We start from the raw sequence: 27,105 nt of genomic DNA on the forward strand, positions 1-27,105 counted from the left end.
TTACAGACAGGCAGAAGGCAGAAAGGTTGTTCATTCCTGAAGTGAACCTTGGCCTGGGAAGTGCACAAGTGACACGGTGTGGGATGGTATGGCCCTGCTCGGTTACAGCACTTCAAAAGCAAGCTGTGCAAGACTGCTTCCTTGCTGCTAATGTTGCAGGACAAAGGACAATAGCTGCAAGTCCTCTGCCATTTCCTTAGGACCTACGGTAAGCCAGAGTAGTAATTAAATGCTCTGGCAAAAGCAGCAGAAATAAGCTTTATTCTGCTTCATGACTCATTGAGCAGGCACTGGGAATAGCCAAGGATTTAATTTAAAAGTGACTTGCCAGGCTGTCAGGTTAGTGGAGTTCAGTTGTGAGAGAAGCTTGGACGAGTTGACTACTTCTTGCCACTCTTGGATATATTCAGCTTCCCAAACTTATTTATCCTGCCATTTATTATAAAACATGGAGGATTAGAAATTTGAAGAGAACCAGATAGCACAGTAGCACACCACTGAAAACTAAGACCTGTGCAGCAAAGTGATGGGTAGAGATGCCAATCAGGTGCCTGAAGGGAGGAACGCATTTCATCCAGCAGCAATATCCACATCCCACCTCTGCCAACAATGGGGTCAAATGTCCATTTTATTCCTAAAAAGAACATGGAAACAAGCTGCAGACAAGCTCATTTTAATAAAAGAGCCTGCCTGTGCCCATGGATTGAAAGGTCTCCCTGGCTGAGATGGCTCCTCCAAGGCCAGTCTCACTTCAGAGCACATAAAGCCCCTGCAGAAACCAAGAGTTCATCCCAGATTGCCCTCCTGGCTTGGCACACTGCCAGGGCTGCTCCACAGAGCCCAGTGACTATCACTGGTGTCTCACTCTCCTCCCAGTCACCTGCAGACTTCCAGCACAAGAGCTCTGCTTCCGATGGAGGTTGACATATCTTCTCGGCTGAGCAGGACAACCTTCCACCCCATTCAGAGTGAGTCAGGAAACATTTCCTCGTCTCTAATGCCACCAAGACAATGTTTAGCAACAGCCCTGCAGGATCTGCTCTGTCCCACCTGTTTACACCCTGTGACTGACAGGAGCTACAGCCCTCTGCCAGTCACCCTGCTGAAAAATGAACCCAGGATCACCCCCCAAATGTAGATTTTCTAGACCTTGCTGTGCTAGCTGGGCTGGTAAAGAGAGTAGAAAACCCTCAGGCCAAGGCTTAGCCTCACAAATTCACTCTACCAGCTGAGAAGTAAATTACAGCCCAAGGAGTATGGATAAGCAGCACTAATTAGTAGCTTTGCAGAGAACCATCAGTTCATTCTGAGGAAGGAAAATAGGCTGGCATGACTCACCAGCTGTCTTATAGCAACAGCACAGGTTACTTGCTTACTTTCTTCTTTTCTTCTTTCTTTCCTTTTGGTCTATTTTAGAAACACCATTCAGCAGAAGCTGACTCACCAATATCCATCAAGCTTTTCTTTCCTCAGGCTCACCCAAAACCAGCATTTACATATAATTCTGGTCCTGTATGGACAGCAATCAGGTTATTCCTTTAAAGTTGCACCAGATAAGCAGAGACTTCAAGTCAGTAGGCAAAAGTCAGTGGTAACCATTGTGCTGAGTGGTTCCACAAGCTGAAGTTCATGTTTACCTTTGATGAAAGTCCTTGATCTGAATGGGTTGGATGTTGGGTGTCGCAATGAGGGAGCAGCCTTGCTATTCAGAGGACACATGGATGGACAGATGGACACTCACTTCACACATAAAAATGAAGACACAAATCCCCCCTGCATTGCTTTAGTAATTTTTAAAAAAGAAAAAAGCTCTAATGATTCACGCTGTAAAAGCACTGTAAAACACAGAGTGGTGTAACAAAATTTGAAGCTGGTGTGGCATGTGGGTGTTAGGACAGCCCTGTTCTTGCTGCAGAAAACACAGCAGTTGTCAATACCCTGTGGCATGCTGGTGGGTCAGATGGGAGGGAGAGGTCTGTCCCCACCAGGAAGCTCAAGAAAACTCAAACAAAACAACTAAAGGCATTAAATCAATGAGCAAAAATTTGCTGTGGCTATTCCTACCCCAAATTGTGCAGCCTTAGATCCTCTCCAGCCTCATCTTCACACCTTGTCTTTCCTTTCCTGTGCATTTCCATGGAGTCTGGGCTACAACCATATCTTTCTAGAAGTGCACTGAGGCCACAGGCAGAACAAGGGGGAAGTTTACACTGCAGCTTCCCCTGCTGCTTGGGCCACTGCTGAGAAACGCCTCCTTTGGGCACTACTTATGTGTGTAGGTAAACACAAGACATGGATCACATTACATTTATTTACAGTCCAGTTAGAAAAGAGCATTAAAAACCCCCACCTTTGTTTCATTTTCTACATTTAAAAGAAATACAGTCTGGTTTGCTAAGATGTACAAACCTCTGCATTTGAAAAAGGCAAAGAAAGCAAACAAATAGCATTTTTTTCCCAGAATATAAGTCAACTCCTTGATTACAAAATCACTATCAAAACTAGAAAGATCTATAATACAAAGTGCTAGCAGGAAAATCCTTCACTGCTGCCATGAAACCAATAGAAAAATATAAAAAAATCAAAATGCACAGAATTTTGAAGGCTCATAACCCCACTTGTTCCTATTGTGTCATCAACAGAAGATTTATATTCCTGGAGGTGTGACACAGAAGCTGCTCCATCCGCACCACTGAGCCGAGCCATCTGATGTTGATGTTCTCCAACGACAACTTCCACCTACGGAACTGAAGATGGAGCTCGCAGGTTATTTGGCCCTGTTCTTACACAAAACAGTTGTACATTCTTCTACCAAATGCTGCACTTAGATTTGTTCAGAAGCAGCTGCTAATCCATGTTCTTTTCTAGTGAACAGCATGAAAATGGGAGTTCTTACAGCCCCAGCTTCCAGAATCTGATATATGTCAGATACAAACTCCATTCTCAGTAAGAGAAGTACATGCAGGTTTCATAGCACCAGAGGAAAAGTTTAAAATATTAATCACAGTGAACCTTTAGTGTCCCCAAATCAGAAGACAAACACAATTTTCTTTCTGGATTTCTACACCAATCTGAAGATTCAAAGGCCCATGATTTGTAGTGTTTGAGATGAACAACAGTGATACAGCAAGGCTAACCATGTCTCAGACCACAGTCCATTTATATCTGAGTATATTTTTAAGTCTACTCATAACCTTAACCCTCTCGGGGCAAAAAAGGACATCAGACAACCAAAGGCTACCTTTTCCTGTTCCTTCATTATCTGTTTCCTCCACTGCTTTGACAGTTCCTCTCACTTGCCAGACTCTGACCTCCAACTCCCCAGCTGTCCGCCCATCCTCTACTTCCCTTCATTTCTCTCTCCCTCATCTACTTGCTTTTCCATCTGTCCGTGGCTCCCTTCCACACATAGCCCAAAGCTTCAGAAAACCAACTCATGTCTGAGAACAAACTTCAGCTCAATTAGTCAAAGATTATTTCCTCATCCTTGCCTTTCTTCATCCTTGCATTTCTTCATCCTTGCATTTCTTCAACCTGATCTGATTTTATAAAGCACTGGAAGGTTTTGCAGAGAAAAGCACTCAAGTCTGGGGGAAAGGGCCATTCAAGGGGATTGAAGCTGGGACTGGTTGTCCAAGAAGTTTCTCAGATGCAGATCTTAGATTTAATCCTAAGAAAGCAGCAATGGCTTCGTGTCCTCCCTGGTGGTGCTCAGGGAGCTGTGCTAGCGGACGAAGGATGCCACCTGAGCTGCCACCCCAAAGGGAGCAGAATAGGCTGTCGCTAGTCCTTGCAGGCCGACCACCAAGTAGCGGCATCCCTTCTGCAGAGCTTTGCCGACGTTCTGCGGAGAGAGACAGCAGAAGGGGGTGTAAGAAGGAGAGGTGAGAGCAGAAAATACCTTCACGTAAAATCATTCCAGCAGTCACTGTCACCGACCCAGAAAATCGCCTTCTCCCACAGCTAGTGAGGGCTTGAGCATGGAACAATGTTTTACCATCTATTTTTATAAAAAATACACACCCACAGAGCATAGTTAAACCGAACGGATGCAGCCTCCACAGGAAGCCAAGCTTTTACATGGGCTTCTATTAAAAAATAAAATTAGTTTAAACTCACACCTAGTTCGTAGAGGTACGTTTCCCACACACATATGTTCTAGGTATGTTAGTAACTCTTAAATTAAAACACATAAACCACTGAATTTGAGTATGAACAAGAATGCAGTAAATCACTGAGAATGCTTTTATAGACATTTCATTGCTCTTTGTCAAAACAAGTTTTTTTGGTCATAAGAAGAACATTTTGACCCACTTTCACATCTGTACATGTGTGTACTGCATTAGAGATAATTTGCTACAGATTATTTAAACTAAAAGCTTTAATCTAATTTCAATTTCATTCTTGATACTTTTTGCTCATATGGCTGGTCAGGACTGGCGAATGAATACAATGTGCTCAGTTTGTGAGGAATATCAGAATTAACTGTTAGTAACACTTTCTTGTTGTGGGGGTCTAGATCAAAATTTCCTCCTGTAATATGGTAAACACTGAAACAGAGGATATATGTTTAAATATAATTAAATCAGTGAAATCCAGTCACTATCTATTATATTTTTAGGATTTCTTAAAGCTGTATTATAGTGGTACTGGTTCATGAAAACCTTCAGCTGTTGCCATGCTGCTGCATGGCTGAATTTTGCTTTATCTACTATGGAAAGTTATTTGAAGGGAGTTAGGGTGGCAAAATAAAAAGGCAGCTCAAACACAGGGACAGAGCCTGGGGATGGAGGAGGAGACGCAGGGCATTCCCTTCCCACGTCTGCCCCTGTCCTACTACACTGCATGGGCAACTTCCCCTTCGTGCCTACTATACAACTTACCTACCAGACCTCACCAACACCTGCTTTCTCAAGTTGTTCTTGGGTGCCAAAGCTAAAATGACAAACCTTCCCCAGGAACGTGCAGTGTCTGAAGAGCTGCCCTGTGCTCCAAATGCAGTTCTGAGCACTCTTATACCCACAGCACATCAGCAAAGTTATGGACTGCTGTGACATAATGATACCCACAAAACTTCTCTGTATAGATCAAGCCTCCAGACTCGAGGCTGCCTCATGCTGCGTGTTTACTGTGACTTGGAAATTACAGGGTTGGAAACTTCAGGTACCAAATCCATCACGAAATAAGGAAATATTCTAGTCACTTCTTTATGAAATAGTAGTGTTTGTGAGGCAGCTCATGGCTACGCTGTCATCTGTGTATTTCAACAGTAACTTTGCTGCCAAACTAACAGGCATTTTCTGCATGTCAGACATAGCAAGCATATCTTTAGCAAAATCGTAATTTTTTAAAAGAATGCAGTGGAAACTCAGGTCTTGTACCAATATCTGCAACCTCTCTGGTAGGAAAAGACTCCAGGCACCCGACCGGTTTTTCCTGCTAACACAGAATCTATTTTTTGCTACAAATATACAAGACACACCTGAGCTGCATTTAAGTGCCATGAACAACAGAAAAATAAACTAATTTTTCCAAAAAGCGCTTTTGTAATTAAAACCACCCGCCCATAAGGGAAGAATAATAATTAAAAAAAAAAAGAACCACCGGACTGCAGGACTTGTGACTTTCCAAACAGGAAAGCAAAAGCACAGTTTTAAGCCAAAATAGTAGTTACACAACGAAGAACATGTTGCGTTTTTTCTTTAACTCATTCCAGTAATTTTCAGGGGACACCTAGAAGATAAACCGACAAACAAGTGCACTGGAGGTATTTTATTACCCTTTCTTTGCGTCGCTTAAGTACAATTTAAAAAAAAAAAAAAAAAAGGCAGTCTAATTAACTTCCAAGTTTTAAGAAACGGTGTCAACACGATGACGCCGAGGGAAACGCAGAACAAAGAAAGGCAAAGTACCCGTCACATGGACCAGCTTAGTGTCATTTTCACTCCGAAACGACCGATTTTCTCCGCTTTGATCCCGGCGAGGGTCGGTGTCGATCCTTCTTCCCCCGCGGGACCGGCTCCTGCCGGCAGGACGAGCTCCAGCCCGCGGCCCGACCCCCGCCTGGCAGCTCAGCCCCGGCGCCTCAAACGCCCGCAGGACGCGGGGACCGCCCGGCAGCCCCTCGGAAACGCGGGTGCCGAGGCCCCGCCGCCTGCCCCGCGCCGCGCCAGCCCCGGGCGCGCCGTGCCCTCCTCACCTTGCCGTACTTCTTCAGCCGCTTGCCGTAGGGCCGCTTGCCGCCGGGCCGCGGCGGCCGCAGCGGCTCGTAGGAGTCGGGCAGGAGGGCGAAGCGCACCTTCCTGGCGGCAGAGCCTTCCTCCCTTTGCTCCGCCGGCCGCGGGCCGCCCGCGCTGCCCGCAGCTCCTGCCGCCGCCGCCTCCTCCTCCTCCTCCTCCTCCTCGCCGGGCAGGATGGAGACCTGGTCGTCGCCGAGCCCGCGGCGGGAGTACCTGCTGCTGGCCTTGGCGCCCAGCCGCGCACCCACCGTCATGGTGACCGCGCTCCGCCGCTCGCTGCTGCCACACAGGTGTGGCCGGAGGCGGCCGCTGCCCCCTCCCCGGGGCGGGACGGCTGCGGGAAGCGGCGCCCCGGCCCCCGCCGCCCGGCGCACCCGGCCCGCGGAAACCGGCTGCGGCCGTCGGGGAGAGCTGGCCGGGCTGCGGCGTCCGGCCCCGGCACAGGCACCCGCGTGGCTGGGGGAAGCAAGCCCAGGGCTCGGCCCCGCCGTCTGAGGAGCGGGGCAGCCCGTCGTGCTGCTGACAGTGGGACAGGGCGATGCCGCCACCGCCGGTCGACCGCCGGTGAAAGGCTGAAATAGCTCCTTCCCTGGCATCGCACCCACCCGCTCCGCACCGGGAGCAGGTTTCGGGAGATGACACTCCGCTCCCGCCCGGGGAAAAAGCCTTGTAATCCTCCTGTAATACAACTGTAACATCTGTGTCACCTACAGCCTAGGGTGAGCAGCATCCCCGGCGTACAGGGCTCTGTTCTGCTACCCTGAGCAAAGGGGAGAGTACCAAAGCCTTCTTTTGAAAGCAAGTTTCTTGCTCAGATGCAGGGGGAGGCTGACAGCCACACACCTCTGCAGTTCGATGGTTGCACTTCCTAAGCAGCATTCATGTAGCTAGGGGGAAGATCAAGTAAAGCAAAATGGTATAGGGAGGATCAATCTCATTTATTAAACTAGTTGGTATATTTATCAACATTTGATACATACACAAATACTTGGGACAAGCAGGTGCGATAAGGGGACAGACTAATCCTTTACTGTGGATTTTTCTTACTGAGGAACAGTGCTTGAACCCAAGTGCATCTCCCCAAGATGTACCCTGAACATTCACCAAGTAAATCCTGCACCTAGCATAGTTACCTACCCCAAGGATGATGCTTCACCATCATCCCAGCTCCAGCCAGAAAGGTGACATGGAGAGCTTGGCCAGATCTCTGAAGGCTGGAAGATGTGAGCTAAGCCTCAGGTCTCTTGCTACAGGAAAAGTGCTCTCTTTCCCTTCCCCTATTTTATTTTAAAGGTGTCGTCACTCCCATTACCATCGTCATGTTTTTAATTTAAATTTCCAAAAAGTCGAGGTGGAGACCTAAACCCAGGGCAGGATTTTATGCTTCAAGTACCAGTCCCAAATGGACACCTACGACAGACTGTGCATGGCCCTTAGAACTCCTCTCTCCTCCTGGCTCCAGCTGCAGCAGCACCTGGGGGGCTCATTGCTGAACATGCCTATGTCCTGGAGGTACAGGTATGTCCTGAACACTGTAAAGACAGTGAAACAAAGGAGCACCAGAGGTCCTGTCTCATGTAACCATTTTACTAATAATCACATAGGAGGGAGCCTGAAACCACAAGGTAGAGGAGTTACATTTTGCATGCTCTGGTAACACTGCTGTAGATTTTAATGTGCTGCATTTTGAAGCAGGAAGTAATTGCTTGATGCTGATTAAGTAGCAGCATCAAGAAATAAAGCTACAATAATCTGTAAGTAGCTCTTAATGGGATATTTGGTCTAGCTAACTTTGACAAAATTTAAAGGAAAAAAAAAAAAGCACCTTAAATATTTCTCTTGGGCTTTGAAAAGGGTTGTTTAGGTTTTCTATTTACAGTTCCATTACCTAATGTATACTTTGCCCCTAGATGAGAAGTGCAAAGATAGTGAAAGAAAATCTGTCTTCTCACGTGAGACAGGCCTTTCCCCCCAGACTAGATTTATGCACAAGTGCTTCATTTTCCAGAGGTCAGCAATCAAAACCCCAGAGAACACATCTCTCCATTTACTGTCTCCATTTGCAAGGTGACACATACTGAGATTAAGAGGTTCGAGGTACCTCTTAGGTGTGTGACACTGGGTATCAAATTTTATGTCTTAACAAGCTTAGTGTCACTGCCACATGATGTGGCGTTTAACTCTTTCAGATTTCTCAGGTTACAGCCATGCTGATAAAATGCCACAGTGATCCCCTTCCATGTGGAAGCCAAGCTACATTTCAATCCAAACATTCTTCTAAAAATGCTGTTGGGTACCTGAACAGCTGCCTCATTATGTACTCATTACATATAGTTCACTCCTTGGTAAGAGGGACCCTTGCGCCCTTGCCATCAAGAGGGCCAGTGGAGTCCTGGGGTGCGTAAGGAAGAGTGTGGCCAGTAGGTCAAGAGAGGTCATTCTCCCCTTCTGCTCTGCCCTGGTGAGGCCACATCTGGAATAGCGTCCAGTTCTAGGCTCCCCAGTTCAAGAGAGACAGGGAACTACTTGAGAGAGTCCAGTGGAGGGCAACAAAGATGACTGGAGGATTGGAGCATCTCCCTCATGGGGAAAGGCTGAGAGAGCTGGGACTCTTTAGCCTGGAGAAGGCTGAGGGGAGACCTTATTAATGCCTGTAAGTATCTAAAGGGTGGGTGCAGCGAGGATGGAGCCAGACTCTTTTCAGTAGTTTCCAGTGACAGGATGAGGCACAAGCTGGAATATAGGAAATTCCATTTCAATATGAGGAAAATCTTGTTTATGGTTGAGTATGACAGAGCACTGGAACTGGCTGCCCAGGAAGGTGGTAGAGTCCCCTTCTCTGGAGATATTCAAGACCCACCTGGATGCAGTCCTGAGTAATGTGCTCAAGGGGATCCTGCCTTAGTGGGGGAGTTGGACTAGATGATCTCTAGAGGTCCCTTCCACCTCTGACAATTCCATGATGCTGTGACCCAAAAAACAGGCATTGAGGATTCAACATGCAATGTCTCATTGATTTCCACACCAAATATACTTCTCTTACCAGAAAAAACAGCAGTTCTGAAAAAGTTTCCTTGTGGGTCTTCCCCTCTTACTCCTGCCAGGAACAGGAAAGCTGAATGACGTGTTTGGGTGTGGCTATACCTTCCAAACTCAGATCTTGCCCTGGCTGAAGCACTATCTGTTTTTGCTCTGGAGAGTGTAAGGTGAGTTACAGCTCATCTTCCAACACGGCAAAAGAAGGAAGGAGGGAAGCAGGGTTTGGGAATGGGGGCAATTCCACACTGCTGGCAGCTACTGGAAATAGTATTTGCAAACTGTCCATTTGTAGAAACATTAAATTGGCACACTATGGTGCCAAGTTTCATGAGAAAGTTGAACTACATTTTTTAACCTGTGTCCTCTTGAAAAGTTGTCTGTGTTTTGTAGAACACTGATACACCTCTGGTTATATTAAGCACTGAAAACCAGCAACAATCCAGGGCAAAGTTAGTCCTGTAAAAACAAAGCGTGTAAAGCAGGAAGCAACACTAAGTCCTTAATCTACCATCTCACAGCATGACCTATATTTTTTCCACTGAAGCCTCCAAAAAGGCAAAGGATTTTTTTTCACGACCACGTTATGTGATCTTGGATTAACATCATGGTTATAGAATCATAGGGGTTGGAAAGGACCTCTGAAGAGGTCCCAGTGGCATATTTTTCAGGATAATTCATAGACATTTATAGGTAAATTGAGCAGACACACAACCCCATTCCCAAGGCTGATTTTTGTTGGATTTCTGGAAAAGCTCCTGAACACCCATTTCCAAGAAGTGCTAAACCTCTGATACTTTCTGGACAGCATAGAATCCCAAAAAAGATGCAATGCTAATCCTGACTTTACACCATGTAGCAGATGATGTCTGTACACCTTTAGACTATTTTGCTACCTGCAGTACCTACTGCGCTTTTATAAAGGGCAAACAACAAGTATTTTAGTATGAGAACTGTTCAAGTAAGTTTTAATAGAGTGCACCAGTGAATCAAGATGACTTGCATCAGATTTTGTTTCAATGAACATCAGATTTAAAAAAAAAAAGAAAAGGGGCTACAGTTCTTTCTTTCCAAACACCACCCTTTTTCTAAGGCAACAATACACGTCCATTTCCGAACATAACTGTTACATAGGAAAGCTACATCACAGTACAGTATGTAAAGTCCATCTCAGTCAAGAAGCCATTAGAGAATGGCACATTTACTACACTTACAGCCTTCTAACTTAGGGTTACAGAGTTTACCACAGCTTTTTTTTTAATTTTTATTTTTTAAAGTGACAGTTTCTTAATGAACTTTCTATTCTTCACAAGAGTGTGCAGATGGGGCCCATATGTTGATATTACAGTAATTACGACATTAAATAACATTGCACAACCAACCTCTATGGTTAATTCAGTACAAAATAACAAGTATTAAAATGTACCAGTACTAGTGGTTTTACATAGTTTATAATCATTAATTATGAAGGAAAAAAAAAGTGGGTTGTTTTTTTTTTTCTTCTTGTTTCTGTAGGCAAGTGCCTAATTACAAAGCTGCACATTACAGGCATAATGATGTGGAATAAATACAAGAAATCTGGTAAAATATTAAACACAAACAGGTTACATGGGAACAAACTGTACAACCACGAAAGCATAAATCAACAATTTATCATTATAAACAATGTATGTTTAGCTGTAAAATATTATGTGGAATTGCATGTACTCTTTGGGGGCACATGTTCCAAAAGCCAAGCTAATTCCTGAGGTGGTATTATTAACTTATACAATTGGTCAACACTTCAGATCATCTTGTGCTATTAAACAGTCCCAATATTAATATATTTCCATAAAATGGAATTTATAGTATTCTGAAGGCAGCAAAGACGTGATATTTTATACTATGATATTCAAATGAAATAATTCCGGTTCTCCATTTTGGTGCTACATTTGTTAACGGGCCATGGGAGTAAGCGCTGTAATTTGCAGACAGAACATCACTTACTCCTGGTTTCTGTTCCCCCACAGCTCTGAGCTGGCCCAAGGCAGAACAAAGTTTTGAAACTTTAAGTGCCATCACTGTAAACATGTTTTGTTTTGGTTTTTCCCCCAACTAAACACTGTCCAATAACAAGGATAAGAGCCAAAGGTAAGCAGGAACAGTCTCGTGTAGAACAAAAGCCACTTAGTCATCGACTTTTGGTTCAAATAATGAACAAACTTTAAATAATTAAAAATGGTCATGCTACAGTTGTGAAAACTATTTTTGTGCATTGGACTCAGGACACAAGTTTTTTAAAAAACACATAATAGAGGTAAGACTTATAAAAACCACCAAAAATGTAAATGATAGGGAAGGACTTCCAACTCAAAGCATCAAACATACATTTTTGTGCAGAAATCTAGACAACTATACAAGATCGGAATTTAAGCAGTCATCTTTTTATTATACAACTCTATGAACATAAAATGAACAGAATGCTCTATATACTTACCTGTACATGTGAACATAACTTCTTTAGCTACAGTTATTTAATATAGGTCATACTGGATTTAATTTTACAATTCTGAATAACTATGTATAACCTTATTGCAATAAGGGCAATTTCTACATGGGGAGTTTCACAGGCCAATCACATTAGGCGTAACCATTACATTCAAAGTGTAGATCATGTATGAATCTTCCCTGATCCCAAAAAAATCTAGGTTCTCTTTACAGCTTAAGCTCATTTGCTATCTTGGATGCAATGTTCTTAAATGCAATAGAAGTCCCAGATATTCTCTTGAAACGAACTCCGTTGAGCGACAATCGTGGCAGTTTGCAGACTTCCATCTCCCACTGAACAAGGCTATCTTGTCGTGCATCACCATGAACACAGAAGAGCAAAAACCTCTCTTTTTGTTCATAATCACAGTTATTAGCATCTAACACTTTCCGAATCTCTCTCATCATATCGTTTGGGTCCATAGAACTAGTGGTCTTCATACTCCACGTGAACCGCAAGGAGCGTGGCTTCGAATCTTTGCTATCCTCCTTCTCTCTGTCTTTTGGCTCCCCAGAAACACTCCTGGAAGAAGTGACATACAGAGCAGTCAAAAATAAAAGCAGTGTAGCCAAGAGACAGAAGAGAAATACAGTTCTAGAACAAGGGTTTCTAAACTGCAACTGACACATCACTAGTCAAATGCAAGGTAATTCAAGGAGTTGAATGGATACTGCTGGCACAGTTGTGCACCATCTCCTACACTCGTGTGCTTTGGAACAGGACTGTGGTGGCACACAAGCAAAACAAGTTTGGAAACCCCTGCTCTAAAACGTTCTGATGACAACATGTGCAATGGTAACTGCAGCAGACACGTTACTCCATACTGCTCCAAAGAAAGTGGAATCCATGTAAAAGCATGACTGAAGTTCTGCTGATTTCATGATCTGGAGCATGCCATACACCAACAAAACTGAAGTTGAGGGACACAATCCTGAAGCATAAATCATACTTTAAAAGCAGCAGCAGAAGAAACCCTACCCCACGATTCACAAGCCTTCAGTTAATTCTCTCCCCTCTTTTCCCCCTTTCACAGTTATGTATTTTTGACCTCTCTCTGTGTAAAAAGACCTTATAATCATATGCTTTAACTGATGGAAGTAGAATTTTGTATTGTAATTTGGTCATAAACAGCTTGTATGTCAACCAGTTGAGTACACAGGCAGCAGCTTTTTCACAGAATGAAAAGTGACATGTAGACACAAAGTATTCTAGTTGATACAATAGCTTGGAGAAAATTCCAAGGGAGTAATTTCCAAAGAATGTTATTACTCTGGTACCTTCTTACTGAATAGGTTATTTATTTTGTTGTAGAAAGCATTTTGAGAAACAGCACTATTTATTTTAAAGGAATTCCACAGCCAACTGTTTCTGTTATCCCAGGTACACAAGGAGCCTGATGACTCTCCATCTGTCACCGGGGAAAGGTGCTGTTCTCATTTTGATAGTCTATTATAAACTGTCGCCATTCAGAGAGGAGTCAAAACAAGCATTTTTAACTTAACTTTCAGTGTGATCCCCAAAGAACCACATCAATATTAAGGGATAGACCATGGCAAAGGTAAGATCTGAAACGACTTTTAGCCCAAAAACAGACACTGTAGGATGACAAAAAGTAGAGGAAGCTAGACAGTGAAAGCAAGAGCTGAAAGCAACTTCACACTTCATTTCATTTGAACATTTAATTAATCTCTTTTCCCCTTTCCACATCAAGAATTCGACAGCTAATAGACTTTGAATTGAAAAGGGCTAATGTGGATAAAATGCATTGTGTATTATACAATGTATCCTGTTAAGAACATGCTGCTTTTTTAAAAAAATCAAGGCTTTCTGTTTTGAAAACTAAGTGGATACTTTCTGCAAGTGACCAGTTTAAAAATTGCAAACTACAATGCCTGTTCATTAGAGAGCATAAAAATAAAGTTATGCACTGTGCTAAGCACACAAAAAATGCAGAACCAAATGCTGAAACATGGCAAGAGAGCAGATATGCTGGAAAATGAGCATATGAAGGAATGCTTTATTATTAACAAAGTGTCTGTAGATGCCATACAAATTCAATACTTAGCAGTCACCACCCTTTTTGTCTGAATGTCACTTATTTTATTTTTCAGTGCAAAGTGACATTCATTTCTCAGGGACTACAAGGTGTTTACTTCTGGCAAACAGCAGCTTTAGTAATTAACACAGTATGTAACTATAGTAAAAATTTAATATATATGTATAAACACACAGACAGACACAAAGCATACTATATTTTCTACTGAAACCAAAAGTAAACACCATTAAATATTTATAAGCCAAACCAGGATTTTAAGTGCCTGAATGGTTGGTTAGCTCCTACAGAGGGCTTTAATATTCAAAGGAATACGCTTTAATAAAGTTTTATATTAAATACTTCGCAAGAAACCAAAAATTAGGGATAAAGGACCTCACCAAATCCCCCTCCCCCCATATAAAAAACATTTTTGAAATGCAATTTACTTAAGCACTATTCTATTTTACATTCTGATTTTAAATCTTTAAGAAATAACTAAAACCTCGATGCAAATGACCTAGCAGCGAAGTATTAATAGTGGCTCCTCACCTTGAGGTGTCAGTTCTGCCACTGGCTTCGCCTTCACTTGGATCCCTCAAAACAAAGTTAAGGTTGAGATTCAATGATAAAGGTGAAAAATAAAAGTTAAGAAAACCTACATCTAGAACAATGTTAAATAGCTACTGAACAAAAAAAAATAAAAATAAATCAGTATAATAATGTCAAGTCTAGTACTGTTTAAGAGTACTTTTTCACAGCTGTAATTTTCATTTATGATACCTTGACTTCTTTCAGCTCTGACATGTAGTTGTTTAACTTTATTTTTGTTTTTAAACTGATGGTAAAATTAACACATTGTTCTTAATCTACTGCAGACAGAGCAATGGCCACACGTAATTCCAGCAAGCACAGAGGAGCAGTCGGATCAAGGTGGTCTGGGGAGGTTGGGGGGGGGGGCTCCGCTCTGCACCCTTCTGGGCAAGGCATTTAGACTTCAGTCCTGAAAGCACTTTGGTACATGCTCATGCTTAAGCACACTCGAGTAATTAAAGGTAACATGTGCCTAAGAGTTTGCAAGACCAAATGTTTCGAGCCCAGTTTAGAAAGGTTACTTCAACGTCTGCTTAACTTTAAGCAAATCAGTTGTTACATTGACTTTGGTATGATTAGTAGTGAGCTTGAGGTTAAGCATATATTTTTTTTAACTTCTCGCATTAGAGCTGTACTTGACCAATGAACTTTTTTGTATTACACCTTTTTAGTCTGAAGCAACTTAAAAAAATATCCATCGATTTTATAAGCCACCTAGGTATGTTCCTAGTGCTGCTGTACAAACATTTTAGCACCCAATTTCAAGTAGCTAATTAATACCTTCAAAACGTAAATACTTCAGTAACTAACATCAAGAGAAATACCATTTGACATAAACCACTGAAACAAAACATTTCAATATCCTATTCATTAAGCATTCACATTATGCATTTGTTTTATATACTTACCAGAAAAGGTATTTACCTCTGCCAAGATAAAATAAAAAGTCTTTCATGACACCTTCTAATCAAAGTATGCTTTAAACCATTATTTTCTGAACAGTACAGCAGTTAAAAGGCATGCAGTTATGCAATCCAACTAAAAGAAAAGCACCCTCCCCAAACTCCATCCTTGTAATCCCAGCCACTGGAAGTCTACAACAGTCCAAAGTTTAAAAAAGAAAAAACACAACAAAACACCAAAAAAAACCCCCACCATCAGCAGCAACAAAACCAAACAAAAACCCTACAAGATTTTCTGTACAGCAAAATGTATTTTAGCAGCACAAAATATAATAGGAAATGGTATGAAAATATTCTATAGTAAACATAATTTTAAAATACATCAATTTACAATAAGTTAATTCTGAACACTTATTTTACAATATAATTTTAATATTGTAGTTTAACATCATGAAAATACTAATTCTTTGATCCGAATCTTAAAAAAAAAAGTCAATATACCATTCCTTGCAAATTACAATGAGCTATAATGCAAAAAACCCCATCCTGTGCTCTTGTAATTGGTTAGTTACTTAACAGAAAATACTGTTGTTCCCACTGGGAGATCTATATTGACAACACAGTTGACTAACTCTGCTGTAACTTTTTTTTCTTTTTAAAACCAGAGAGCAGACTCTCCCCCTCCAATTATGTAAGTGCTGGAAATACCAATAACAGAGGATTATAATCCTTTATCTTCAGGTTTCTGAAAAAAGAAAATAATTCACATACTTTTTCTTTTGTCATCTTGGCAGTATTGCTTAGACAGACACTGATGCACTATCAGCTCACCAAGTTAAATCAATTTTATAAGGAACATGGCTGCAATTCTGGCTTTCTCTCTTCCTTTCCTTTGTAATATCACCTTATGCTATTCGTATTTTGCTTACAAATTTGGAACTAATAGCTTAACTTGACTTGATTCTTCTTTGACACACAAATAGAATTCAATACATAAAAGCGTAATTCTGCAAAGCAAATTGAGGTTTCCAAGATATAATTGTTGTAAAACTGACAATAATGCAGTAAGGACACATCTGTAAATAGGATTAAGAATTGTAAGTATATCTCTGTTAGAAAGAGGCAAACTGAAAATGAAGTCCCCTGTTGGGGAAGCTACTGTGACTGCTAAGTCAACAGTCACTTGGTATTTACTTGTATTTGAAAATCTTTCCCAGTACCTCTTCTCACAGTATTATTACTGTTAGCATCATCACAGGAATGAATGCAGGTCTGGGATGTGTGCATTTTCTTCTTTCAGAATCCTGAACTTGCGTTTGAAGAAGCTGATAACACAATACTAGAGGCTGCATGATACTGAAATATTAGTATTTCCAGACATCCAGACTTCTGCCCGCTTCTAAGCTTCTCATTCATTCACACGTTCTGGAATTCCCTGAAATAATTTGTAACTACTGATTCCCTCTAAGCACAGCAATACAGTAATTCTAAATATAACCTTTGCAACCCAGTTAAAAAGTAAAATATTGTTATCATTAAATAATTAGTCATTTTAAAGTCACTGCTTTCGGTATTTAAGTTCATTTGGTTTAAACTTAATTGTAGCATCTTTCTATTTTAGCTGTAAAGCATGAACAAAAAAACCTTTGGAGTAGCATTCTCTTTCTCCTTTAATATAAAGAAGCTAAATAGCTGGTCAAACATAACGCTTACAGTACACACAGAGAAGTAAAACAAGGCAGGATCTGGAAAGAAGCACAAAACAAGCAGCATTCTATCTAAATTTACATTTACTTCAGACTTCAACTAGAAATACTCAATGACTTTGCAATTATGGCCCTAGTTATAGGCTGGGTGGTTTTTTTATTTTTATTTTTTTTTCTCTTAAAAATCGAGGTACTAACCTGCGAACAAACTTGGAAGTTATCTTGCTTATTATACCAGTTGATGTCCCTCTTCTAGCATGTGCAAAAGCACCGGTTTCATGTGAAGGTGAGGCGGGCGGTCCATTGTAAGTGGCATTACGCCGCTCCCTTAGCTGCTCACCATGGAAAGTGCTTCGACTTGAACTCCCCCGAGGAAAGCGGGTTCGGTCTGGAGTGGTAGTGCTAATACTATGAGCAGATGGGGAAGCAGCAGGCACTCTTTGAGTTGCACTGCTGGGAAAACAGAAGCATAAATAAAGAGAAAGGCTATGCTAAAAAACCTCCTAGCTGACAACCATTTCTCAGATAGGAAGAAAACCCTTGCTTTTGAGTTGTTTTTTTTTTTTTTTGACCTGAATCTGCTGCTGATTTGCTTTTATGATTCATACTCAGAAATAATCAAGTGATATTTTCATTGCAGAATCAAATTAACTCAAGTATTAAGAGCAGTTAAACAAGTATATACAGATAATAGGACAAAGAAAAAAGCCTGTAGTAGGACCTGAAAGTGTTCCCAGACCCATTCTGCAAAAATACATTCATCAAAACCTTTAACACACAAGCACTTCAAAAACTAAAGATATTTCTTAAGAAGCAATTATCTAGTTCACATAAATATATAAAGCTATTTGGGCGGTTAACAGTAGGAGCAACTATACTATGGTGCTTTTAGATAGAAATGAGCCCAGCAATCTACAAAACCAAGAGGTTAACATTTAAGTATTTCATTTGAATTTATGGTGGTCTGTGCTGTAAGGGCCTGTCTAAATTAAGTTAAATTTTTAGCAACTTAAGTTTTCCAGAAGCTTCCAGAGGGAGGCAGTCAAGGAACTTCTTTAACTGTGCTATGCAAACGTGTGATGAACAAAATCAGGCTTAAATCATCTGTAATACCCACACTACTTCAGCGATCTACTCATTCGAAACAGAAGGCAACATGACAGTTTTGAAAAGATTACAAACATACTGAAGTACACTATGAACTGAACAACATCATTTTTACAGTGCACAGCATGGAAGAAATATTAATCAATTTCTTACCTTGGTCGGTAAGCTTCAGTGCCATCTTTGATGGTTGGCAGTGTAACTTTTATAGGATGACCAGAGGCAGACATGGACTTTTGATGTCGAGGTCGTGTTGATACAGCAGAAGCTACTGCAGAGCCTGCAGAAGATGTGCTACTTGCAGACATTTCTGTTAGGCTTTTGCCATAGCAGCCAGGCAGAAAGGAGGGACAAATGAAAAGGGGAAAAGTTAGGGTAAAAGCCCACAGAAAAAAGGGAAAATAACAACTACTTTTTTCTTTTAGAACACAGCAAGTGCTGTTTAAATAACAAGTCAGCTAAAGTAAAGAACACATAATTTGGGGAAAATTATGTTAATCAAATCACTATATATGTTAAATCAGGTCTTTCCATTCCTCCCAAAATGAAAGTTTACACACACATTATTCAAAGTAATGAGGAAAGACTATGAAAAGTACATGGAAGTGGTAAAAAATACCGAACAAGAAATTTGCAAAAGACTTTAAAAGACTGATTAAAGACTCTCTTTTTGTGAATACCCTTATTTTCAGTTAAAACTCACACAACTAGAACTTGAAACATTTGGACTGGTGTTACATTATCACTTAGGAGAGACTGTTTTTAAAGGATCAAGTTGTACTTCTCCTCTGGACTATCCCAAGCACTGCTGTGAAGCCAACCTTTTCAAAAGACAGTTTCTTCTACTGATACGTTTATTTCTGCTTCATGTAAGTGCCCAGGAAGGGATAAAAGTAGTGGCAAAACTATTGTGTTACTAAGTTTTAAAACCAGTCAAATGACTGAAGACAAATTACAGCTTTGCCTCTACAAGTGTAAAAGAAAATGCATTAATAATATATGAGGAAAAACAGACCCAAAGCTAAGTAATACCTGCACCAAAGAAGTAGATTTTGGATGAATAATTAAATGACACAAGATGTTCGGCTATATCAAATTCAAATGCAACACAATGTTTTGTAGGAAAGGAAAATATACAACTCAAAAGAAAATTCTTCTTTTTTCAGAATATGCTCAAAGAGCTGAGCATATTCATTGCACCAATGAAAGGAAGAGGGATTAAGAGTTGTTTATATTTTCCATACCATAAAAAAAGGAATATAAAATTGTAAAATGAAAAACTTTGAAATAAAATCCCTTCTCATTATAGATTTTGGTATTAAATCTATTGAAAGAAAAACTTATTCTTTGTGTGATCAGAAAATTGCTTTGGTATATATTTTAAACCAAAACCTAAAAAGCGTTATATTCTTTCTTTTTAAAAAAGGATTGCTACAAGTTTTCTTCAAATATTTTAAGCTATATAGAAGAGTTTGAAATGACAATTTTGAAGATGTCCAGCTAATACTTTGAAATTAAATACTGACAATCAGTTTTCTGTTTTTTAAATGTACCTCCTTAAAGCAATTCAAATACCTGTACTTGTTCAATTGCCCTTAATATAACAGCCCTATACTTTCCCCATTTCCAAAATTAATTGTATCATTGAAAAATTCCAACTCTAAGACAGAAAAGAAAACCAACTAGTTTAGTAGATCATGTTATTTCATGCTAGGCATTTTTTGGTTCATTTTACCTTAACTGTTTTATTTAAATAGCTTGAGAAAATGAGAGTAAAATGTAAAAAATCCAGTTTATACAACTGTTTCATTTTTCAGTCAGGTACATGCCTGAATAACCCCAAAGAAGAACAAAGAACCTATTTTAGAAGAAGTAACTGTGGCAGTCTTAAATACAATAGCATTCAACAAAACATACTAAACTGAGTGTAATTATCATCCCACAAACAGAAATTGGTTACCATCACCACCAAAATATTATTTAGGCCAAAAAAGGACATGGAAAAGGATCAAGAAGTCTTAAAAATTTCAACTTTGTCACTAGCAGGAGAAATGAAAAAGGAGCAGACAACACTGTTACGGTGACATCTGAAGTTCACCACAGCAGAACTGCCTACTTAGATGTGAGCGTAGTTACTTTACTCTGTGCTGGAATACAAAGTTTGGTAATAAATGTGATTCCATAAAAAGATGCAAAGGCAGATCTACACATTTAGTTATAAATTTAATCACAGACATAGAAAATGCAGTGGACGCCAAAACGAAAACATACAGTCATACTTAACATATTTCACACCATGCTTCATAATGGTATTGATTAATTGCATAACCTTCTTCTTCTACACCTCAGTTCTTCTACTCAAATTAATAAGCAAGACAAGTTGAAGAATACCTGTTGTCCTTCCCATTCTGTATTGCTGAATAGCGATCTGAAGAACGTTCACAAACGTAAGTGTTCCTCCTTGTCATCCCACTACCAGAAAATACGTTATTCTAGAAGAAAATTAAGATTAAAATTAAATACTTTCTTCTACTATATATTATGTTGTACAAAAATGTAAGCATTGGAAGCAAATAAAGTTTCAGGTGTTTGTATGCCTTCTTAAAGTCTTCAAATGTGCTAGGTTAATCTGTTGACACAAGTTGTTTCTATCCTAAGCTGTATTCTCCCAATTGCTCATTCACCTTCTCATTACTGTACCATTGAGAGTATGCTAAAACATAGGGCTGTTTCATTGTGCTGACTCTTGCTTTGCTAAGCATTATAATCCAATTCCCATATACTATTACTATACTAATACATTACTGAATTATTTGTCTATAGGACTGAAATAACTAACTGGAGTCCCAGAGAAAGCATCTGTCTGGCTGGTTGAACACCCTCCCTGTGCAGATTAAGTTGCCCACTAGAGCACACTATCATGTGATGCCTCAGACATCTGTAGTAACCTTAGGCTGCAGATTTAGTTTAAATAGGGAAAAATAAATACAACAACCCAAAAGCACAGACACTCACACTGGGAGCTGTAGTTGATTTCTTTCTTTCTGGACCCACAAGTGGACTTGCAGCCATCTCTCCTTTGGATCCCACTGTAGTGCTGCTAAGCTTGCGTGAGACATCTTTGTCCCAGTCTTCTTTCTGTTCATTTTCCACACTATTTGCCTGAGCCCTTTTTGTGTATGACACAGCAGGAGGAATTGAAGGACCAACTGCCAAATAAAAACAGTATTAATAAATACCTAAAAATAATAACTACATTTTTCTTGCCCAAAATAGTCTAAATATAATTCCCTGAGTCAAAAAAAGCACTTGAAAAACCATGACACAAACTTGGCGTGTATACCAACCTATTAAATTAATCTTTGACAGCCTACTCTCTTTTTACCCACTCTCTCTCCATTACCAATTTGGAGTTCAGAACTAGTTCCAATTTCATATTACTATGTACATCTAGAAGAATATTTTATTTCTTATTTTAAACCTGTACAATATTATGAAAAATTAACAAGAGGATACTTTTAAAATTATTTTTGTCAGTTCTTTTTGCCATGTATCTTTTCCTCTAAACACTACCAAAGATCTTTTTTTCCCCAAAACCCCTAGAACTATTGGAAAAATTAAAGTTCTTTCCCCCTCATCATACTTTTAAAATGCTTTGGGGTGAATCCTTCATCAGTAGAATCTACATTCCCTTGAAATAAAACTACATCAGCTGATGATCTTCACAATATTGATTACTTTTTTGGAAAAACCAGCAACACCCTAACAGAGGGAAAATAGTATTGCACAAAAGAAATTAGAAAGAATTATGTAAATTAGGCAGAGAAAAGGGCCAAACCTTTTTGAAAGATTTCTAGTAACGTGATAGCTCTCTTTAAGAAAACAAAACAAAAAATGAACGTTTCATTTAATGTTTTAAATATGCACTCCTTTTTGATGTAACCACTTTCACAGGAAAATGTTTCCTGAACACTTAGCAAAATGGTTGTCTCTGAGAAACGAATAATTTGGCTCCAACTTCAAATATACTGATAAACATAACAGTTTGCAGCCTTTGAATTGATCCAGACCGATATTTTGCCATTACTTCCCAAACAGGAAACATCCTCCAGCTCTTATTTAGTGAGCCAGCCAAGTAACAAGCCAAAAAAATTAAATCCGTAAATTACATTGACCCAGATTTACCACAGAAACGTTGATATAAACAAAAGCACCACAGTGGAGCACGGTAAGATATACAACAAATGCACAGAGTGGTGGACCGGCCAGGTTCACAAAACACTGCACATTCAGGCTGGAATGGGGTATGTTACTTTACTTGTTGGAATATCATCCCCACCATGATCGCTGAACCGCCGTTGTTTCTGATTAGTTGATATACTCCGTTGGACCTTCAGGTGAGCGGGAGACTGCACAGAACTGTTGTTGAGGTCACTGCTAGGACGAGACCTTTGACCCAAGTTGCTGCTGGACAAGGACTCTCCTCCTTCAAACTACAAGGAAAAGGGTTTTCCAGAGCATAAACAAAATTAAACATTACTGGTACTTTCATGGCATAATAAAGTTCCAATCAAGGACATTTTGTAAAATTTAAAATTGTATCTAGAGTTTAATTTGCTTCAAGATAAATTTTATCATTTAATCTGTGCTTAGTGTGCTTTAAAAGTCATACAGCTATAGCTAATAAGTTAATGAATGCTCAAAATAAAATTAGAAGAATCTTGACAGTAACAAAACTGTGCTATTTTAAAACTTGAGCAAAAGAATGGTTCTTGTTTTTTTAAGATCTTGTTTTTAAGAGCATTTATAGCCTCAGAACAATTTAAAATGCATTGGATTGAGTCAGAAGGGCTAAAGAAGCACGTACTACTGATTCAAGGATTCTTTATGGCCTTCAACACTTAAGCTGTAAGTTAAGAGCAGTCGAAAAGACAAATATCCTCTTCCAAGCAGTTTGGGTCAAAATCATTTTAGACAGATTCCATCCATGCTTTGCCATTGCAAGAGAATTCTGGTTCAGAGATGCTGTGGGCAAATGCACTCAAGGATGCCTGTATCAAATCTACACTATGTTAGAAACTAGAGAGAGCAAATGAAACAGCAGGAAAAACACTCCTTCAATAAAGCCTTGATTGGTCTCAGCTCAATTTCTTGAGAATCCCTGGGGTCCCAAAAGATCTACAGATCCCTCTAGTTTCACAACAGTCAAAAGACATTCTATTGCAAATTTATGAATGACTATGAAGCAATTATTAAAAAATAAAATATACTATAATATAGTTTACAAAAGAGAAAGGATGAGTATACTTCTGAGGAAAAGAGGATGTCACATCTTGGTAGTTAGAACAATAATTGCTCTTGTCAAATTAACTATTTCAGATTTTAACTGTAAACACACATGACAGGAAGAAGACTCAGCACCTAAAAGCCACACCATTTCAGCTTAACAGCAAGCTTTTTAAAAAAGCAATTCAACATATTCATAAGCAAATGTGAAGATACTGTATTCAATCTATTTCTTAATACAGGAGCTAACAAGATAACCAAGAAGATATGCAAAGAGAAAAATATATTAATAAGTTATCTAATACAATTTTTTAAAAAAAGATGTTAAAGAAGTTAATAAAAACCTCGATAATGAGAATATCAACCTAGCCAGATATAAAGACCAAAACAACAGGTGTAAATTAGGTAGCACTTACTTCAGGTGGTTTTCTTCCTAGAAGCAAGTAAGTAGCCATGACTTCGTCGTACTTTTGGTTTACTAAAGATTCATGGATTTCCTCTCTTGAAAAGCCCATTGTGACCATAATGTCTAAAAGTAAAAAGAGCTAGGTATATTAGCAGAATAAGTGCTTGGGTTTACTGACAACCTAAAGAACAATGAAGAGAGTATAAACCATTATAAGTTAACAGATAACTGGGATTCAACTCAACCAGCATCGTCTTTGCTGTATAAAGTCAAAAAGGCTACAAATCTCTACTTTCATTGTTATTTTCTTCTTAAAAACCTCAACTGTGTTATTGAACATAGTTCAGCATTATTCAACATTAAAAGTTATTCAACAAAAAAGTCACTGCCAAATAGAAACTATGAATGGCTGCAGGGCCAACACTTTCCCTTTCTCTGACCACAGCAGATAAAAATTCTTACCCTTATAAAATAAAATCTGTTTCCTTTTGCCTGCTGAATTCTGCAATCTTATTTGTCTTTTGCTGTGCTTGTAGAGTCATGTCAGCTCAGTGAAGTCACAACAGCAGTTATAAGGAGGGCACTGTAACTACATTTCTCATTTAAATAAAGAAAAAACATTTTCCTTGCACAATGAGATTGAATCTCAACTTCAATAAGAGTTTAATTTGACTTAGAAGATAAAATTTCCTATGTACATGGAACACCCTTGTAAAAGTCTTACCTATTCGCTTGGTGTCATTGAAATCTGGTTCAGGCTCAGTATATGGCTTTAGTTCTTCTTCTTCATGACCGACATTCATCCACCGATCCTTCATAATTTGCTACGAAAAGAAATGAGCTTAGGTGAATACTCCATTTACCATTTCTGATTGAATCTGTTCTAGCTGGTTTAGGAAAAATGAACTAAAATTCATAGTAGTCTGAGTGCTGCTCTTTCCCTCCCACCTTCTCCCCTCATAATTTCTTCTTTTATCTTTCATTTGTTTCCTTCCATTAGTTCATTCCCCCCCAACTATTTAACCTTTACAATACAACTCTCCCCACTAAAATGCCAGAAAAACTACTGAGATAAAACCCCTGCACTTTAAACACACAAAAATTGTGCTTTTCTTAACTTTCGCTTCCACCGTCTCTTAATCTTGTCTTGCTGAGTGCCTGACACTCATGCCCTAATCTTGGTTAAGATCCCTAGATGTTACCAGAATACCAACTCTATTACAATAAGTAACTCTGACAAATAATAACAAAGCAAGTGCTTAGAAACTTAGGAATATTTCAGGAGCATGCTGATACTTCCTACAGTCATTAGTTTCAACATAATGACGCCAACTGGTTATTTTTTCCTATGGATCTTCTCAGTGCACTTGACCTAAATATGTTCACAGTTTGGCTGGAGGGAGAGATGCCTTTTAACTCCCTCTATGCTGTGCAGATGGTTACTTGAAACATTTATCCTGCATTCTTTGGAAAACTTCCTTCTACTGTGGCCTGTATCTTTTATTTGCCTGCAAGATCAATCAGCCGGAATCCCCGATTACCACCACTTCTCCTTAAGGATATATATATATTTTTTTAAAAACAGTTAAAAACATTTTCCCTCATACAGCAACAAGCATACATGTCTTTTCAGGGACAGATGCTAAAATTGCGCACTAAATTGATGAAAGAGTGAAACAAGTGCCAGCAAGTTCAGTTTCCCACAGGCTCCAAATATGCCTTGCAAACACCAAATTAAGTTATTTTTCACAAAGAGCAAAAAAAATAAATTTCCATTGATATAACCAAATTCTTTACATGTAATGTGCTGCCAGATTACAGACTCAAATAGTTGTATCCTTAAAAGAACAATACAGAACTTTGTACTTGGGCCAGAAAACATTTTGCTGACAATAAGACTTACAGTTCTGTTTCAAAAAACTGGCACTGAATTGATTTTTTGGCATTTGAGGGGAATAAAGGGGAATGGATTGTGAACACTTATTTCAGCATTGCATTTCTGGCACACAGAGCACAAGTTTATTTGACAATAAATTTTGATTATGTATTTGTAGGCTTGTAGCAACATGACAGATACCCCAAAGAGTACTACGCTGTATCTGCAATTGTATATTTTAAATATGCTGTTAACTGTATGTAAAGCTTAAGCATTATAAGGCATTTGGATGACAGAAATCATACTGCTCAAATCCCATCTCTCTCTTAATCCTTCTTGAATTAATAGGCAAACCCAACATTCCCACTTTTTCATGTCTCTTGAGTAGGTGGATCTACAGTTCAATGCATTCTGCTCTAGGTTTTCATCATTAAGCATCTAAACTTTTGCTAGCTTTCGTCTTTTAAATACATGATCTCATAGGCATACTAAGTTATTATACAACCCTTAAAACAGGCTCTTACAATCAAGCATTTTTGGAGTGACACAAATGATCCAGTTCCAGGATCAATATTACATCTGTGTAAGTTCAGCTGGGCTTCCAGTCTGCTGATTGAAAACCAGCAGCCTTGGTCAGGGCATTTAAAGATCTGACCCACACTGTACTTCCTAGAGATCAAACCAAACTGATTTTCAACCAACTAGTTATTGTTGACGAGGTTTCTTTCCCTCTCTTTTCAGGAAAACTACCTAATAAAAATCTGGCCTAACTAAGACCTCTCTATCTAAAAATTATTTGCTTTATTACTCTTAGTAAAATAAATCTGCTCTGTGAGAATTTAATCTAGTGCTGCTTTGCAAAGAATTGAAGACTGGAAGGGGAAGTGGAATTTGTTGGAATCCTGGTAAGTTCAGAGATCCACATATTTTCTGACAATGCATTTTTCAAATCTCTTCCTGGAAATATTTGCGATTTTACAACAACATTCTCATGTTTCTCATGTTTTATCTGCTGCAACCACAAAAAAGCCTAGAAGAACCACTTTAATAAAAATTTGCCTTGTTCTTACCGGAGGAAAAAAGTGCTAAGCCTAACCCCTATGGAGCTGATCCTGTGTAAGTCTCAGCTTTGATGCTAATGTCAGTGACAAACATCCTATTGGATGGTTGTGGAAAAACATGCATGGGAACTGAGTGGGTTTAAGGCTGTGACTGAGCAAGTAATTAAAAGACAAAGCACAAACAAAAATCCTCCCCACCTAAGATACTGTCTTTCCACTTTTCAAAACTTTTAATATTCTAAAAATGTATTTTTAGAAGTGCTCAGACAAAAGAAACTCATTTCTTTCCAACCATGTACCATAGCTTTCTAATTCAATACATGTAATTGCAGAAAC

The 27,105-nt window shown here is 39.5% G+C and overlaps 2 protein-coding genes across 9 annotated transcripts in view; both read right to left on the reverse strand.

Moving 5' to 3' along the window:
* Positions 1-2,293: 2,293 nt before the first annotated feature.
* C3H1orf115 (chromosome 3 C1orf115 homolog) lies at positions 2,294-6,600 on the reverse strand. Its single transcript, XM_051615505.1, has 2 exons — positions 6,200-6,600; positions 2,294-3,844 (listed from the first exon to the last, which is right to left on the reverse strand). The coding sequence occupies exons 1-2, from the start codon at positions 6,491-6,493 to the stop codon at positions 3,725-3,727; spliced, it is 414 nt and encodes a 137-aa protein (XP_051471465.1). The 5' UTR covers positions 6,494-6,600; the 3' UTR covers positions 2,294-3,724.
* A 3,626-nt stretch (positions 6,601-10,226) lies between these two features.
* The window catches only part of MARK1 (microtubule affinity regulating kinase 1), a 55,525-nt gene continuing 38,646 nt past the window's right edge, over positions 10,227-27,105 (reverse strand). For 3 of the 8 annotated variants that reach the window (XM_051613746.1, XM_051613739.1, XM_051613747.1), the window contains 9 exons: positions 24,557-24,656; positions 23,843-23,955; positions 22,480-22,633; positions 21,156-21,349; positions 20,532-20,632; positions 18,297-18,458; positions 17,235-17,489; positions 14,387-14,431; positions 10,227-12,324 (listed from right to left, as the gene is read on the reverse strand). In XM_051613746.1, the coding sequence (XP_051469706.1) occupies positions 11,970-12,324; positions 14,387-14,431; positions 17,235-17,489; positions 18,297-18,458; positions 20,532-20,632; positions 21,156-21,349; positions 22,480-22,633; positions 23,843-23,955; positions 24,557-24,656 (1,479 nt within the window). In that variant the 3' untranslated portion in view covers positions 10,227-11,969. The remainder of the gene's footprint in view (positions 12,325-14,386; positions 14,432-17,234; positions 17,490-18,296; positions 18,459-20,531; positions 20,633-21,155; positions 21,350-22,479; positions 22,634-23,842; positions 23,956-24,556; positions 24,657-27,105) is intronic. The other 5 variants (XM_051613742.1, XM_051613740.1, XM_051613745.1 and 2 more) reach the window with 5 other exon arrangements.

Source organism: Apus apus, chromosome 3 (genome assembly GCF_020740795.1).
Source record: "Apus apus isolate bApuApu2 chromosome 3, bApuApu2.pri.cur, whole genome shotgun sequence".
NCBI classification, from domain to species: Eukaryota; Metazoa; Chordata; class Aves; order Apodiformes; family Apodidae; genus Apus; species Apus apus.